Below are 17,484 nucleotides of genomic sequence, written 5' to 3' on the forward strand. Positions count from 1 at the left end.
CCTCCCAGTTCAGAACATGGAAGAAATGGTGTCAAACTAGGCATTTCATGGACTCATGGAGTCACTTCCGTGAATATGGAGGCCATTCGGCTACTCAGAGCCATGCTAACTCTCTCTTTACAACATAGTCAATCCATTTTCCCCTGTTCTAATCCCGTAGTCATGCCAGCTTATTTCCTTCTAGTGTCCATCCAATTAGGGCCTGGTGACGCAGTGGTGGTGTCCCTACCTCTGAGCCAAAAGGCCTGAGTTCAAGCCCCATCTGAGGTGTGTCATAAAACCTCAAACCCATTTGAAATCATTGATCCTGGATGGTGAATTCCAGCTCACTACCACTCACTGTGTTAAGCAATATTCTAAATCACAATTGCATGCATTGTTGTCCAAAAGTTTTCATCTGTGTCCCAGAGAATGGTACAATCCGCTAGGGCACAAAGAAAACTTTTTCTTGTGTACCCTCACCACAATAGTCACAACCTTCTGCGTCCCCAGCAAATTACCATTTGATATCCATTAGCCTAAGGGGAATAACTTCAGCTCCTTCAGTTTAACCATGCAGCTAAAATTTCCTTCCCTGGTACTATTTTGATAAAACTCCTTGTCCCCATCTCCAGAACTTTCATGTCTATCCTAAAGGTTGGTGCCCAGAACTGGGGCGCAATGTTCTAGTTGTCGCCTGACCAGGGTTGCATACACGTTCAGCATAACTATCTTGCTCTTGCACTCATTGCCTCTATTTAGGAAGCTCAAGGTATGTTTTGCCATTCTCTCACGATGCCCTGCCTCCGCACCAAACTCTCATCATTACATTATTTCCAGAAAATCAGATGAAAATAAAAGTTTGAGGAGGAGTTCAAACAAAACTATAAAGTACACAGTGCTGGAGAGTTTTTACCTCCTCAACAGTGTCATTCTAAAATCACTCTTGCCTCTCCTACCTAGTAGCATTTTCAACATTAGCAAAGAAGTGGTGAATACATGCAAACACAGACGCAGTAGATTGAAATATGGAAGTTGGTACAATAACACGACGGCCCCATGCAGGGTGGCACCATACCTGCAATCAAGCGCTGATTAGCAACCAATCTAAAATGAAACATAAAGTTTGCTCAGGTTTAAAAAAGAACAAAAAATAAAGGCAATGCTTTGAAGTGACAAAATAATCACGCCCTAGGAAAGGCAAACACTGAAGAAATAGTCAAGTTATTCCTCGTGACATCTGACTGGAAGGATTTTGAGTGGTTCAGAGTTTTCTCCGTCATCATTAATGCCTGGACTGAAGTAAGGGAAGAGTTTGCCGGTGAAAGTGTCAATGAAAGTGTAAAGATGGGACATATTGTCCACGTTGTAAAAAGACACTTGTCCGCCCTCATAGTCCAGGTACACCCCAATCGCTCGGGGTTTTCTCGGTACGTTCAAGCGGGTCCGCGGAACAGTGGTTGCCTTGTATTCGTTCCCATTTCTCAGCCACACGATCCAATAGCCGGATTCCGGCGTCGCCGTGGTGTGCCCCTTCCTGTTTATGGACTCCCTGACCACACCCAGGTCCCACTCAGTCTTGGATCCCACCTCCACCTCCCAGTAGTGCTTGCCGGAGGTGAACGCTTCGGAGCCCAGGACACAGACGCAGGTGTCGAACCTCTCGGGGTTGTCCCTGACCTCTTGTTTCACGTCTCCGTAGGTGACCACGGTCAGATCCTCGGATAGAACTAACCGGGGATGAGCTGTGTTCGCGTTCAGGGTCAGATAGGTTGGAACTGACAAAACAGAAAAGAAGGAAACAAACGCACGATCAGCAAATGAGTCATTTCAAAGCACGTTATTAACTTAACGACAGGTTATTTAATGCTGCATGCGATGATTTAACATTATAATTTGCTGACGGTTCTTGGAGGAAACTCGGCGCTCTAGAGCTCCGAGATACTGGAGTGAAAATCGACTCCCTTCCCCCCAAAATGAAATCGAAAAACTATAAAGATCCTTGCTATCTATTACATTGTATGATATCATTATATAATTTATTACATTTTCTTTTATTCTCTTCGCTGCTATTTTTAAAGGAGCGTTTCCTTGGCGTGTCTTCGCTCGCATCAGTTCGGGAAGTAGGGTTACTGGCTGGTTCAGTGCAGCCTGCATATTTATAATCTATAGAATAACGGAGCAAGAAATTAAAAATAATCATTTTATTGCAAAGTATAATTCACGTTTCAGTCTAATATCAGCGGCTTATACGCGACCCCCTTTCGTTGCAGATCTGATTTCATTTTGGAACTGAGTTGAGCGGCTGAATTGAGCGGTGGCTCGGAGTCATACCGCGAAGGGTGCCTCCTGAAAGAAGCAGGCCATGGGCTTTATCGTTACATGTGCTGCGTTCACGGCTCTATGAGCATGCTCAACGTTTTGTTTTGCTTGGTACATGCTCTGAGCTTAATGCCTCCAAGAGCACAGAAATTGTGACAGGGGCACTCTTTTCTTTTTGGAAGACTTCTCTACCTTTGCTTTTCTAAAGAAAGAACACTCCCAAAAATCTCAAAGTACGGCTGTGTGCATAATATATATATGAAAAAGACTTCATCCCTGGTAGGGACAGTTCCATTGGAACGTGAGCCTTGGCTGGCTTTCGGAAATCGTAACATCGCTCATTTAATTCCCTGGACCATTGTTTAAGATTGTAACAGCATAAAATGGGCAGAAGAGGGCTATTCTGCCAACCAGACCTGCTCCCCACCCCAACCCCCCCCCCCCCCCCCCCGTTTAGGACTAATCTGATTGTCATTTGAACTCCACTGTCCTATGTGTTTCCCATAACCAATTATAGAATCACAGAAGTTTTACCGTGCAGTACGGCATTCGACACTCGACTCCCTTGCCAATCAAAGTTAAACATCACACAACACCAGGTCATAGTCCTCCGCAACCACCTGATGAAGGAGCAGCGCTCCGAAAGCTAGTGCTCCCAACTAAACCTGCTGGACTATAACCTGGCGTTGTGTGATTTTTAACTTTGTACACCCCAGTCCAAATCATGATTGTCAAACAAAACCTTGCTGAACTCATCCACTACACGTACAGCGAGAGAATTCTGACTAGAAAAGACCATCGCTCGGAAGAATTTCCCCACCTCTCTGTCTTAGCCGGAAAAGGCCTTATTTATTAAAATTGCACAAGAGCGGAAACACCGTGTTGAAACACGTCACATTCCCTCGAATCTTGCATGTGTCAATAATAATGGATTTAGTTGCTCAAAGGGATGCATATTGAAAGCGAAGGGGGCTGAACACGCTTTAAACGAGGGTTTCCCTGGAGATTTTCCAATTGCGATGGAAAATAAAATCAACGACTTGCATTAGTACAGGGGTTGGAATGTAACTGAAGCTTTAGGTTGTCTGCGTATAAAGTGTACCAAACAGATACAGCGCACAACATTCTACAAAAGGGACGACTAATCTTTCCACATAGAGGCGTTCTGAATATTTTAAAGTTTCTATCACCATTATTAGATTCCAGCTCTGATACTCTTCCGGACTATGGGAGGGATGAACCTCACCAAAGTAGCTGGAAGTCAATGTGAGAAATCTGTAAATATTTCCAGGGGAAGAAATAACTCCTGTTTGTGGACGCCTGCTCAGCTATTTGGTACTTCTAGGAAGTTATCATTCTTATCAGTAATTCCACAGATGAGTATTTTCCAGTACTCACAGGAACACCATACAAGCCATATTCTAGTGGATATCACAGGACAGCAAGTAGGTGCAAGCAGCAAGGTTAGTTTTCGACTCTAACGTCCAAACTAATCACGATTGCCCACCACCAACTCACATTGAGAGAAACAACGACTGCTAATATTTAATCCACAATAATAAACTCAAAGCAAACTCTAATCGGTTAAAATTGGCACCAAATTTGTTTAGGATGATGAAGATGAGCAACAAAAGTTCAAGGTTGGTAGTTCCCAAAGGATCACCTTGGGTGTAGGTTACCTCATTATACTGGTTTGCCATGCAGAGTGATACCAACAGTTCAGGCCCAAGTTGAAACATTCATCTGGGCATTTGATGATCGTTTCAATGCAAACAGCGTGCAGAGGTATCTAGAGAAGGCCGGAACAATGGCACTGAGTCATGGTGCTCATTTGAAGACTTGGTACAAACACAATGAGACGAACGACCACCGTCTGCACTCCAATAATTCTGCCCTGTGAATTCCCATGGTGGCTAGGGTCACGATGAAGGCCCCGCCTTCTCGACCTCCGCTCTCACCTGAGATGCAGTGACGGTCACGTTAAATTCCCGGACCAGTCGCCCCTCACCCATGAGGATGTAGCCTTCTGGAACTATGGCTAATTTGCTATCATCATTCTGTACTGTAATCGAACTTGTCATTGTTTTGTATGACTAACGAGTCGGTTAAAGGCTTCGCCGGTTTTATGTGAAGCTAGTCTGGGGATCATGGGGAGCTATGTTCTACCCTCCAGGTGTGTGATGGCTTCCTTGCACATTGTTTGCTCTAAAACCAAGCAACAAGCTCGGCAAGCCTTGAAAAGTTTTGTTTGAGAAAAGCAAACTCATTGGATTAGCCACTGGAGACTGATTTTTTAAAACTTCGATTCAGTGTCTGTCTTCAGACGGAGTAGGGGTTAAGGGTGAATTGGAGAATACTCCTGTCGAATTATCTTTCACACATCGACTGCCATCCAGGTATCCAACATGAATCGTGAACCTCCGCTTCCATTTAACATCCACTTCAAATTAGTTTAAGGGTCTATAACAAGGTGGTATAATGTAAGATGAAAAGCAGGAAGCTGACAATAAACCCTTTATCACGCAGCATATAAATCTGAAATGCACTACCTGGGAGATTTGATCAAGCGGGAAACTTCGCAACTTTTAAAAAGTGCGAAGTTTGGATGAGCACTTGAAATGTCATGACATTCAAGGCTATGTGCCAAGTGTTGGAAAGAGCAACTAGTGTAACTTATGAGTGGGTACTGAATCGTTAAGTCGGAGGCCTTCTTCTGCACTATTTGATTGTATAATCAAGACCCTCACTCTGTCCCAAAGACAGAGAGAGACCCTCATCCCGTGTTCGAGAGACATCCTCACCCTGTCCTAGCGAGATAAACCCTCTCCCTGTCCCAGAGAGAGCGGGAGGGAGACCCAACACCATCCCAGAGAGAGACCCTCACCTTGTCTCAGTTCCAAACTGGATCGGCTGTCTATGTAGGTATTGAATAAAATACAACCTGCTATTGCTACACCTGTGGATTAATTATATTTTCCCACTCATCACCTTAGCTTTCTGGTGGTGTAGGAATTCTGAGTGATCATTTGAGGTTACTGCACAAGGCCTGCAATGCAGGTGAAAGCCGTTCCTACCGCTGTCAATTGCTTGGTTCTGGATCACCTCAACGGGCCTTTTACTTCGGGAAGACGGAAGAATGATTAGGATGAAAAGAAAGAAGTGCGTCCAACCTCATAACATAAGAACAGGTTTTCCAGGAAAGAAGATTGCATCAACGAGATTGCATCACTGCCCTGAGAAAGAGCTGAGCTCGCAACCCAGGATCTAAACTTAATTAATTGATTCATTAACTAATTTGCCGCCATCCCGTGCAAGCCATCAAAACAAATGTGTTTAAATGTTTTCCCTATTCTCTCTATAGGATAGAATTTTTCAGTCTCCCTCTGGGTTTCCTCCGGGTGCTCCGGTTTCCTCCCACAATCCAAAGATGTGCAGGTCAGGTGAATTGGCCATGCTAAATTGTCCATAGTGTAAGATACATTAGTTAGAGATAAATATGGGTCTGGGTGAGTTACTCTTCGGAGGGTCGATGTGGACTTGTTGGGCCGAATGGTCTGTTTCCACACTGCAGAGAATCTAGTCTAATCTAAAGTACGACATTTTGACCATACAAATTGTAACTGACTCAGTGCTACAAAGTCACAGTCACTCTACTCAAAAAAGCAGCATTCAAGAAAAAAAGTGAAGCCATTTGCCTTATTTGCTATTACCTGTGAATGATTGATTCATCCGTCAAATTGATTGTAAAGTGCTTTAAGAGGGCGAGAAAAGCTTTATATACATACAGTCGGTTCTACCATTACGCGTGTTTCTTCAACGCGACTTGGCTTTAACGCGATTGAAGCGTTCAGGCCCTTATTTATGGAATGCGGACTCTTCTTACATGTTTCGGTTATAACGCGATTAACTGAAACGACGATTGCACAATTTTCGTATCATGTGAGATCGGGACTATCACGTTTTCTCAGAACATGAGTTCCAACACTCCAGAGAGATTGGGGCGGAGCACAACCATCAGCAAGAATATGCAACTGGGGTTGGGGGGCATGGGGTCAAGCACGGGAGGGGAGGGAAAGTGCCACATTTCATAACACACGTGCACACATATGAAAACAATGCAAAATGCAGACAGAGGGAGGCAGCTAGAGATGATCAGTTTGGAAGGGACCCTACATCTGAGTTGCAAATGTGTTGCTGGTCAAAGCACAGCAGGTTAGGCAGCATCTCAGGAATAGAGTTAGCCTAACCTGCTGTGCTTTGACCAGCAACACATTTGCAGCTGTGATCTCCAGCATCTGCAGACCTCATTTTTTACCCCTACATCTGAGTGCCTGCCTTATGGGAAAATGTATGTTGCCCCTTTCAATGAAATGTCCCTGGCATTTCAAAGTGAACCTTATATCAAGGCTATCTAAGTTCATTTGATGTTCACACCATTCCAGCTTTGTTAAAGTATTTCTAGCATCTAACTTTTGGCAATGGAATAGTTTTTCTTTGAAGATAAAAGGCCATAGAATTAGCAATGATGCAATAGTTAGATAGTCACCGAAGTCTAAGTTATTGGGGGGGTCATCCCTTTAGGCTTGTTAGACAGCTCCTCCGCTTTCAAGTGTTGGTATGCGCATGGTTGTCCTACTGACCCAAAGAAAGTCTACCTTGACAGTTCTCCCACCTGAATTTGCCCATGTCGAAGTCATACGAACATAGGAATACGAGTAGGCCATTCAGCCCCTCGAGCCTGTTTCACTATTGAATGAGACAGTGACTAATCTGTATTCAATAGCATAGCTTCAGCTTACCTCTGTCTGTATTAAACATGCAACTCATTCACTTGTTTTGTTCCAACAACCTCCGATCAGCTATAACCACACCATTGCAATAAAACATATCCTATGCTGGAACCTAGATTGACGCACTTGAGCGAAAGCTTTTTGAGAATCTTATTGACTTCGTGTTAGTTTCTCCAGCCCTGCCCTCCCCCACTGGCTTTCAACGGAACCTTGTATTTCTACTTCCAGCCCTGAAACAGTTGCGGCAACAATCAACCCCCGCGTGAGAATTGAAGCCAGCGCTCCTAATGAGGCTGCAAGGTTCATTAAGGCCTTGGGGTCAAAGTTCAGCAGCGGAGTTATGTGGCCGGGTGCTTTTCCCACCCAGCCGCTAACCTGCCACCAGCAGGAGAATTCAGCCAACCGGGTCCTTCAGCGTCTGAAAAGAAAAAAGATAGGTTAAAGTTTTGGTTAGAGACGGGAAGCTTCAAGATAAGGGGGCCCCTCTAAGACTGATCAAATGCAATTGAGGACGGGAGAGCAACAGGTAAAGGTCACACAGGGTGCTTCCTAGTTAACTTAGTAAATGAAATCTCTAATGGGCTTAATGACCTACAAAGAGGCTTAGGAGCAAATGGAGAGAAAAAAAATGTCACTGTCAGAGCACTGCCTTCACTACCTCTCCTCTCTGAGAAGCACAAAAAGAATGCAAAATACTATTTAGGATTGGGTGGAAAGTGTCCGTAACCATTCGACTCCCCTCAACCCATTACATGTAGTGTGCCTCATTTCCCAAAGTATTGACTTTAGACTGTATACAAAATGTCAGAGTGGACTTCCAAATTGGTATCTCCCGTTTTTAATCAGTTCCCAATGAAGCTGTATTTTATTCCTTTGGCTTTACCTACTTGTGCACCAAGCCTATCCGTCAAACATTGCTGAGATTTTTGAATTAAATTAGAGCCTAATCCAATTAGAATTTTTCTGATAATTTGCAAGGAGTCAGCAGCATATTATTTTCATTTTTTCATGAATTCCAGGAGTGATAAGGCACTCAAAGAGGCTTTTCTGTCCACTAACACTGGAGGTCCTCTCTATGGAACAATGCTGTCAGTATCATTTCGCTGTTCTATCCCAATGGCCCTACAAGATCAATTCTCCTAATAACTCAGCTAATTTCCTTTAGAAATCGTTGCTTTGTTTTCACTTACACCATGTTCTATATTCAGACTGCAAGCTTAATACTATGTTCTAATTGGCTTTATACAGTTAGGGAATGGGGACAACATTTTCTTGTTTATGCTGTCCAAACATGTCATAAATTGTACACTTCTAAGAAATCTCCTTTTCTCCAAGGTGAACAACCCTACCCTTTTCAACCTAACTTGCAGTTAATATTCCTCATTGTTTGATAAACATTTTCATAAATCCACTTGGCACCCTCTCATAAATCCTCACATCCTCCCTAAGATGTGATGACACACTATTCTAGTTGAGACGTCACCTGCACTTTGTCAAGTTCGATATTAGCTTCTGCCTTTTTCACTCTGCATTACTGTTGATGAAGCCAATAATTTGAAAGATTTTGCAAACTACTCTCACAATACGTGCTGTCAAATTATGTGCACATGGAGCCCAAAGTTTCTCGAGCCCTGCATACTCTTTAGGCTTGTGCCATTTAGTCTCTACTGCCTTCTGGTATGATACATCACTTCACATTTCCTTATTTTAAATTCTACTTGCTTCTTACCTGCGTAGCTCACTAGCTTTGCAGTCTATTAGTACTATCCTCACCTGCAAGTTTTAGATCATCAGCTTTTAAAAAATCCTTTGTATCTTAGCATTAAAACCACTCCTATATCAAAACAGTAGTCTGATGTGTGGCATTCACAGGTTAAGATACTATATCCTCAGGATGGAGAAATAAATCGAGGATTAGATGGGACTATTTCAACTGAAGACATGTTTTAATAATTTCATTGTGATCATTAATGAAAAGCTGACAGTTGGCTTTTATCTATTGTCCCCTCTAATGTCCATTTTGTTCAGTCCTATGAAGGGCATGCTTATCTTTTACATTCCAGTTCTGGAAAAGAGTCTGTATCCAAAACGCTAACCTATGGTTTCTCGTTTCAAATATTTCAGTGAATTCACAATTTTTTTTTAAAAAACTACGTTAACTTGAAACTTCCAAGACTTACATATTACTGAAAATTATAGCGACGGCCTTTTCCTGTTGAGGTAACTTTACAATCGATCGTTGCCATTTTCGCCAAATTGTTTTCTTCGTAGCTCTGATGAAGCCAAGAAATGGCTAATAGTATTTACTGCTTCACTGACGAGGTCATTCTCCTCATGTGAGCTTACTCTTGTTCGATATAGACTTGTTTTACAGCTGGAACTAAACAACTAAACCCAACGGGTTCCATACAAGTACACTGAGGTATTCACTGAGAGTGATTTTGGAATTGCTTTCCATCTTCTCCCTCCGAGATGAAGATGTGGAAACTCGACAGAATTGGCAATGGGAACGATTTTGCCAAGAGCCATCCACCCAATCTTTGGCTCAATGGCATATTATAAAGGGAATAATGGCTACAGCTGATAGAACTGTCAAAGAAAATGCTGTACACAGAGCACGATATTTAATGATTGGGAGGGGGGAAAGTCGCCAAAGTCCCACACTCTCATCAGAAAGAGAGATGAGTGGTGAAGTTTAAACCTCAGGGTCATCACGTCTCAGGCCAGTGGCGAGATTGAGAAGGTGGAGAATTGAACTTGCACTGATGGTGTCACTCTAAATTGCAAACCAGCCTCCAGTCAACTCAAGTAACCGACCCTCAACTAACAAGCGAACTACAGGAAGACATAATTTTAAATGACCGCCTACTGGAATCTGAGGACTTCGCATTAAATTCTAATGTTGCACCCAATGCAGGAGTCAATGAATAGGCTCTTAGTTGCCCTATGGGCAATTAGGGGTGGGTAATAAAAGCTGGCTTAAGCTACCCTATACATCCCATGAATGATTTCTTTTTATAATGATAATATTTGGCCAAAATATAAAACTGGCATTTGATCCAGCCATTGGGTTTCCCAGCTGGTATATAACGGGTAATACCTAATTAATCACCATACCAACTGTTCATATCATGAGATTTGAATGCCATGCAAAATGGAATTTCCTTCAATCCTCAGTGTATCACTGCACAAAGATAAAAGTAGCGCCAGAGAACGGGATAAATGTGAAGAATTAACCCTGCTGGTAATGCATATATTCTGAGGAATCATCTGTTTTCCCCCATCTCGTCCATAATTTGCAAAGAAACCAGAATGTAACAATGATCTGGATCTCTGCGAATCAGAGGCTGCCTTAAAGTATTAGTGTCTAGATTAGAGTGGTGCTGGAAAAGCACAGCAGTTTAGGCAGCATCCGAGGAGCAGTAAAATTGACGTTTAGGGCTAAAGCAGAAAGTCTGAAAGGTGGAGGGTTAAGTAAGAGGAGGGTGGGGGGGGAGAAAGTAGCATAGAGTACAATAGGTGAGCGGGGGAGGGGATGAAGGTGATAGGTCAGGGAGGAAGGTGGCGTGTATAGGTGGAAAAGAAGATAGGACAAGTCATGGGGACAGTGCTGAGCTGGAAGTTTAGAACTGGGATGAGGTGGGGGAAGGGGAAATGAGGAAACTGTTGAAGTCCACATTGATGCCCTGGGGTTGAAGTGTTCTGAGGCAGAAGATGAGGCGTTCTTCCTCCAGGCGTCGGGTGGTGAGGGAGCGGCGGTGAAGGAGGCCCAGGACCTCCATGTCCTTGGCAGAGTGGGAGGGGGAGTTGAAATGTTGGGCCACAGGGCGATGTGGTTGATTGGTGCGGGTGTCCCAGAGATGTTCCCTAAAGGGCTCTGCTAGGAGGCATCCAGCCTCCCCAAAGTAGAGGAGACCGCATCAGAAGCAATGGATACAATAAATGATGATGGTGGATGTGCAGGTAAAACTTTGATGGATGTGGAAGGCTTCTTTAGGGCCTTGGATGGAGGTGAGGGAGGAGTTGTGGGTGCAGGTTTTGCAATTCCTGCGGTGGCAGGGGAAGGTGCCAGGATGGGAGGGTGGGTTGTAGGGGGGCATGGACCTGACCAGGTACCTTTTACTTGCCTTAGAGTATGGAGCTACGGATTTTTTTCCCACGTGGGTTCTGGGGCTCCAACAATGTTCTTCCAATTTCATTGTCATAGTTTCAAGTTACAACCAAGAGGCTGATGCTTCAGTCTGTTATTCATGAATGTTGTTTCCCAATTATTAACCAAGGTACAGACAAATATCATCAAATAAACCACTTTCACTTGAAAGGTCCAGCTGACCAGCAATGTTATCACATTTAAGGCAGGGTGTCCTTCCAGGACCCAAACAGGCACTACTGCCATGAAAATGAATTCTGGCAGGAGAAGGAACAGTTCATCAACCTCTTTGACAGCACCTTTCAAGCCCACGTTTTCTGATACCTACTGGACAAGTAAAAACACGGCCACCTGTAAGAACCTGTCCAAACCACACACCTTTGTAACTTGGAAACGTGTCCATTACTTGGCCAAAATCCTGGATTTGTATGGTGGTTCAGTGGTTAGCTCTGCTGACTCACAACACCACGGACCCAGGTTTGATTCCAGTCTCGGTCTACCGTCTGTGTGGAGTTTGTACATTATCTCCATAACAGTGTGGGTTTCCTCCGAATGCTATGGTTTCCTCCCACAATCCAAAGATGTGTAGGTTGGGTGAAGTAGCCATGCTAAATTTCCCAGTGTTCAGGGATATGGAGATTAGGTGCATTAGTCAAGAGTATATATAGATTAATGGAGTTGGGGAATGGGTCTGGGTGGGATGCTCTTCAGAGCTTGGGTGTGAACGTTTTGGGCCAAATGGCCTGTTGCCACACTGTAGGGATTCTATGATTCCATGCAGAGCACTGCTTGTGGACCTACATCAACTGGATTGCAGTATTTCAAGAATGCAGCTCTCCACCAGCTTCTCAATGGCAATTGTAATTGATCAATAAATTCTGACCTTGTCAACAATGCCCACATCTCACAACAAAAGAGCCAGCCATTGGAGAGTTGTTAAGTCAGGTAAGTCTTGCCATAGGCAATCATATTCCAGGAATGAAGAGTACAGAGGGCAACAGCATCTCAGGTTTTATTATGGGCCGGAGAAGGATTAACCTTATAAGTCCTCTGAACTTGCATCATCTATTTTTTTCCCCTATCTAGAATTACTCCAATTGCAGTTTATCATATAAATCTCTGTTCTGTCAGCATTCAACGCTGCGATAAAAGCAAAAGGCACTGGAAATTGTCCCACTGCAGTTTGTTGATAGAAGGTTTTCTTCAAATTGGTTATGGGTTAATTCTTTCAAATTAACATTTTGTTTGTGATGTATTTACACTGAAGCAACCCTGGGCATTTCAGCAAATTCAAATCTTAACTGAAAATGTTGATTTAAGCAAGCAGTATTAACACCGAATTTTAATATTCATTCATGTCTTCACTACCACTTACAAAGAAAACACTACCCCCAAAAAATTGGATTCAACTTCTGAACTTCCAAGAAGGAAGTAACACTTACAGGTTGCATTCATTTGTGGGTTAAAGAACCTGCTTTCAGTTTGTGCCCCAAACAGTTGGAAGATATGATTTAATCTGTGTTTTATACATTCGATTGGCCCTCTCCCTTTTGCCGTTGGAAGCTGAAAGTTTCAGTTGCCAGTCCTTGGTAACATACTTCACTTAATAGTTGAAGCAAAGTTAGCCTAAACTATTATTCCAACTATCTCATACCGAGTGGTAATTTAAATGAATAAAAGTTTCAACGCTCTGGTCTTGAAATATTTTGGGCTACCATGTGTCACCCACTGTACAGGACAAACAGAAGTTGGCTGATTAATCCTTCAAATCTGATTCGACATTTCATGAGATTGTGATTGATCAGCGGCATATCGCCATATATCACCAGGACTGCTTCAGTACTAGACTGACGTACGCACAATGCAAATTGCAGAGTTCACAGTGTTCAGACATTCCATCCACCTTATCACAGAGGTAATGGTAGAAGACTGATGATAACCCTAAGGAATGCCAGACCATTGTCCAGGCTCAAATTTAAGCATCCCATATTGCGTAGATAATTATACTTACTGAGGATTTCATGGGTGCAAAAAGACTTCCTTACCAGGATTTATTATGTCTATTACTTGTTTCCACACTCTATACTGGACTGGTCCTTGGAAGATTCCGATTGGTAGGTTGCCCTCTGCTATCGTAGGTTGATAGTCGTCTTCAGTGCTGCGAGTAAGTATAGACAAAAAGTTAGCACTACAATGCACACAACAAACACTTCAATTAACTGTTTGATTATTCTACGTATTTTTTATGAAGAGCGTGCCATACCTCTTCTCGTCGAGTGGAGGGTCCTAAAAGGAAAATAAAATGGGTATTAAAGTCACAGAAGATCGATGTCAAGTTGCATTAGTCTGAAAAAACACATAGTCGCAACATAACAAGAAATAGACCTCGACAGAAAACGGACAGTTGTTTTCTAATGTCATGCAAATAAGCCAGACATTGCCCCGGAGACCTCTCTTTGTGTTTCTCTGCAACCTATGGAGACAGACCTGAATAGTATCCCAGCTTGGGCTGATAAGTAGCAATGAAGATTCAGGCTATGCAAGCGACAGGGAAGAAAATAACATTCCGACAATGAAGAATCTGAACGTTGTCCTTTGAAATTAAATGGCATTACCATCACTGGATCCGAGGACAACCGGAAACGGGATTCAACCGGCCATATAAACACTATCACTACAAGAGCAGGTCAGAGGTCAACTCCTGTCTCCAAAAAGATTGTTCATCATTTACAAGGCACAAGTCAGGAGAGTGATTTCATGTTTCCCATATACATGCAATTGGATATTCTTATTTATCGTGGACATGTGCAACACCAAGAACGCTCAAGAAGCTTGACCTCATCCAGGACAACGCAGCACCCTTGACTGGCATTCCCCTCCACTATCTTCAATGCATGACCCTTTCACCATCAAAGGACAGTGACAGCAGTATGTACCTCTACAAGATGCACTGTAACATCTCACTAAGGCTTCCTAGACAATATTTGCAAACCAACAGCCACTACCATTTAGATACAAGAATAGCAGATACTTTGGAACTACCAACGAATGGCTCCATTTCAAGGCACATCCTAGCCTGACCTGTGAGTATATAGCCATTCCTGCAACATTCCGGGGCAACCATCCCAGAACTCCCATCTTATGGGCACCTTGGGTGTCCCCTACACTCCAAAGAATACAGTTGTCCGAGAAGGTAACTCCCATCATCGATAATAATATTGGATGGAGAATGAATTTTAGCCGAGGATGCACATATCTCAAAAACAAATACAAAAAGGGCACATGCTTGGTGTCACTCAAGAAGAAAAAAATGCCATGTCCTCATGCCGACTTAACCTAGACTACCAAATCAAAGTCATGTAGAAACGAACACGTTTGAAACCACAGCGTAGCAAAAGGGACAATGAATGATTAGTGGGCCCTTCCACTTTCATTGCCTGGCCCTTAACCCTACCTTCGTGTGACAATATCTGTACATATATCTGCAAGCATTGTCAGGTCAAATTAGGTTTCTAGGGTGTGATAAAATAATTCCCATGATTTTACAGGAATCTACATGTCAAGTGGGCGAACATGAGTAAATTGACATTGGACAATTTCGGGACTATATGAAAGCATTTGTCAGCCTGCCAAAATAGAAAGAAAAGAGTGCTCACCGCCTTTGCCCCTATTGCACCTCACTCCATCTGGAATGGCTACAAACGACTAATTTATCGCCGTTCTCCAGATTCCATGGAAGGCTGTATGCTTATGAAACATGGGGAGGGATAATGCAATTGCACCCACCATCGGTGCTTCCGGGCGGAGTACCAGAATTTTAACCTCGACAACTTCATAAATGTGAACCCCTCTTCCACTCCATTTGCCTGTTCTCGCCGTCATAATGATAATTATGAATTCTAATGGGTTTAGCGATCATTCCACCTCAGCTGACAGCCCGTACCCTTTTCCAACTTTCCCCGTCCTCCAAAACCTCAATTCTGGACTTTCTAAGAATAATTCCACAAATGGCCAAATGAATTCATATAATCAGTGAGGAAACAAAGCGGGTCCCTGGGGTCCCGAACGCAAACATCGTCAAAGTGAACAAATTTTGACAACTTGCTTTGTTCTCCAGGCGCTGGGAGTGTTGCTTTGACTTCATGTTTTGTTCAGAGTGAATAAACCTAATCTTAGTTCACAAAACAAAGGGAAAATGGCGTGGAAATTGCGCCGCGTTTCTACTGCTGAAACAAGAGCGAGGGACAAGGAGGAAGCCAACAAGTGGCTGGGAGGCCAGTAGTGCAATTATTTTATGTTCTTTGTTCACCAACCGCTAACCTTCAGCATGGCGTAGACGTCCTGGTAATCTAACCGCTTCTGCACGTTCGAGAGCATTTGCTGCGTGCGATTTAGGTTCTCCTGAATCTTGCGAAGGTTGCTCTCCATCCTTGACAGAACGTCGTTTTCCTGCGTCGTCAGGTCCGAGAACAGATTCTGCTGCTTTTCGTCCAGCACGCTGCGCATTTTGGAAAACTCCGTCGTGATGTGGTTCTGCAGCTTATTCGACTGATCCTGCAAACACAAACCATGGTCAGTACAACTCAACGTGAAGGAACTTTCTGTAAGAAATCCCGGAGGCACCTGAGTCGTTACCTTGATTTCTGTGATCTTTTCCTGTTGTTTCGATTCGAATTCTTGGTAATAAGACTTTTTCTGCTTGAGGGAATTGAGACTCAGTTTCATCTTCTCCTGCAATTAAAGTCGAGATTCTTAGTGGCGGTGGTGTGGGAGTCTTTAAGGTGTTCCTGTGCATTCACCGTTATAGTGTCATAGTCATAGAGATAGATGGACAGTACGGAAACAGACCCTTCGGTCCAACTCGTCCATGCTGACCAGATATCCCAACCCAATCTAGTCCAGCACTTGGCCCATATCCCTCCAAACCCTTCCTATTCATATAACCATCCAGATGCCTTTTAAATGTTGCAATTGTACCAGCCTCCACCACTTCCACTAGCAGCTCATTCCATACACGCACCACCCTCTGACTGAAAATAGTTGCCTCCTAGGTCTCTTGTATGTCTTTCTCCTCTCACCCTAAACCTAGGCCCTTTAGTTCTCGACTCCCCCATCCCAGGGAAAAGTCTTTGTCTATTTATCTTATCCATGTCCCTCATGATTTTATAAACCTCTATAAGATCACTCCTCGGCCTCTGAAAGTCCATGGAAAACAGCCCTAGCCTATTAAACCTCTCCTTCTAGCTCAAATCCTCCAACCCTGGCAACATCCTTGCAAATCTTTTCTGAACCCTTACAAGTTTCACAACATCTTTCCGATAGGAAAGAGACCAGAACTTCGCCCAATATTCCAAGCCCCAAAGCTTTCCATTTACTCCCTTACCTTGTAAATCTCCACCGCTTCGTTGATCAACATGAAGTTGTGGGTTTTATGGCTTCTTCCGTCTCTCCTGTCCAGACACATCACACAGATCAGCTTCTTGTCCGTTTCACAAAACAATTTCAGCTCCTCCTCGTGTTCGATGCAATACGGTTTGTTGTCCTTGAGTTTGAGATTCAGGGAATGATTCCTACTCTTTTTAACCAGTTTTCCCAGCGCGCGATTCGCCTTCAGGCTTCTGTCCGGGAAGACTTGGCCGCACTCGGGGCAGGCGGTTCGATTCTCCTTCTCCCAGTATTTCGTAATACAGTGCCGGCAGAAGTCGTGCCCGCAGTCCAGTATGACCGGATCCGCGTAGAGCTGGAGGCAAAGGGGACAGTTTAGTTCATCTTCCAGGTTCAGGGTGGTGTGGCCTGAAGCCATGCTGAACGCCGGTGTGTCCAGCTTTATAACTTTATAGCTTCTTCAGCCACCACAGTAACACATCCGCTGCGGCCCACGGCGGTATCTGAAGTAACAGCCGTTGAGGAGGGAATTGAGGCGTGTGCCATTCAGATTGATTGCCAGGGAAAATAATTGTACTTCATCGCTCGATTTCCTCCCTGTGTGGGTGGAATAAAGCAGTAGCTGGTATAGTTCAACCTACCGGCGACTTTCGTTCCGCCCATGCATGGAAATAGAACATAATCTCTCCTAGCCTAGTGCATCCGGGGCGGAGCGGTAAATCCACGCGTTATATAGCGAAGTGGAAAACTCGGTTTCATTATTTCCATCTCTTATGCACGTTAGGTTTCTGATTCGCTGTCCACTAAAGAGTGGAACCGGCGATGGATTGTGGACGGAAATAGGTGGGGTTGGAGGGT

The 17,484-nt window shown here is 43.7% G+C and overlaps 1 protein-coding gene across 1 annotated transcript; it reads right to left on the reverse strand.

Moving 5' to 3' along the window:
* Nucleotides 1–1,203: 1,203 nt before the first annotated feature.
* On the reverse strand, nt 1,204–17,044 carry LOC132832975 (zinc-binding protein A33-like). The gene is made up of 6 exons (XM_060851223.1): nt 16,625–17,044; nt 15,877–15,972; nt 15,562–15,795; nt 13,505–13,527; nt 13,287–13,399; nt 1,204–1,757 (listed from the first exon to the last, which is right to left on the reverse strand). The coding sequence occupies exons 1-6, from the start codon at nt 17,042–17,044 to the stop codon at nt 1,204–1,206; spliced, it is 1,440 nt and encodes a 479-aa protein (XP_060707206.1).
* Between the last annotated feature and the right edge of the window lie 440 nt (nt 17,045–17,484).

Source organism: Hemiscyllium ocellatum, chromosome 35 (assembly GCF_020745735.1).
Source record: "Hemiscyllium ocellatum isolate sHemOce1 chromosome 35, sHemOce1.pat.X.cur, whole genome shotgun sequence".
NCBI classification, from domain to species: Eukaryota; Metazoa; Chordata; class Chondrichthyes; order Orectolobiformes; family Hemiscylliidae; genus Hemiscyllium; species Hemiscyllium ocellatum.

Coding starts and splice junctions, on each gene's coding strand:
- LOC132832975 (XM_060851223.1), bottom strand. CDS start 17,044: ATGGCTTCAGGCCACACCACCCTGAACCTGGAAGATGAACTAAACTGT. Junction 15,973..16,624: donor AAGCGGTGGAGATTTACAAG/GTAAGGGAGTAA, acceptor CTTTAATTGCAG/GAGAAGATGAAACTGAGTCT. Junction 13,528..15,561: donor ACGTCTACGCCATGCTGAAG/GTTAGCGGTTGG, acceptor TTTTCCTTTTAG/GACCCTCCACTCGACGAGAA.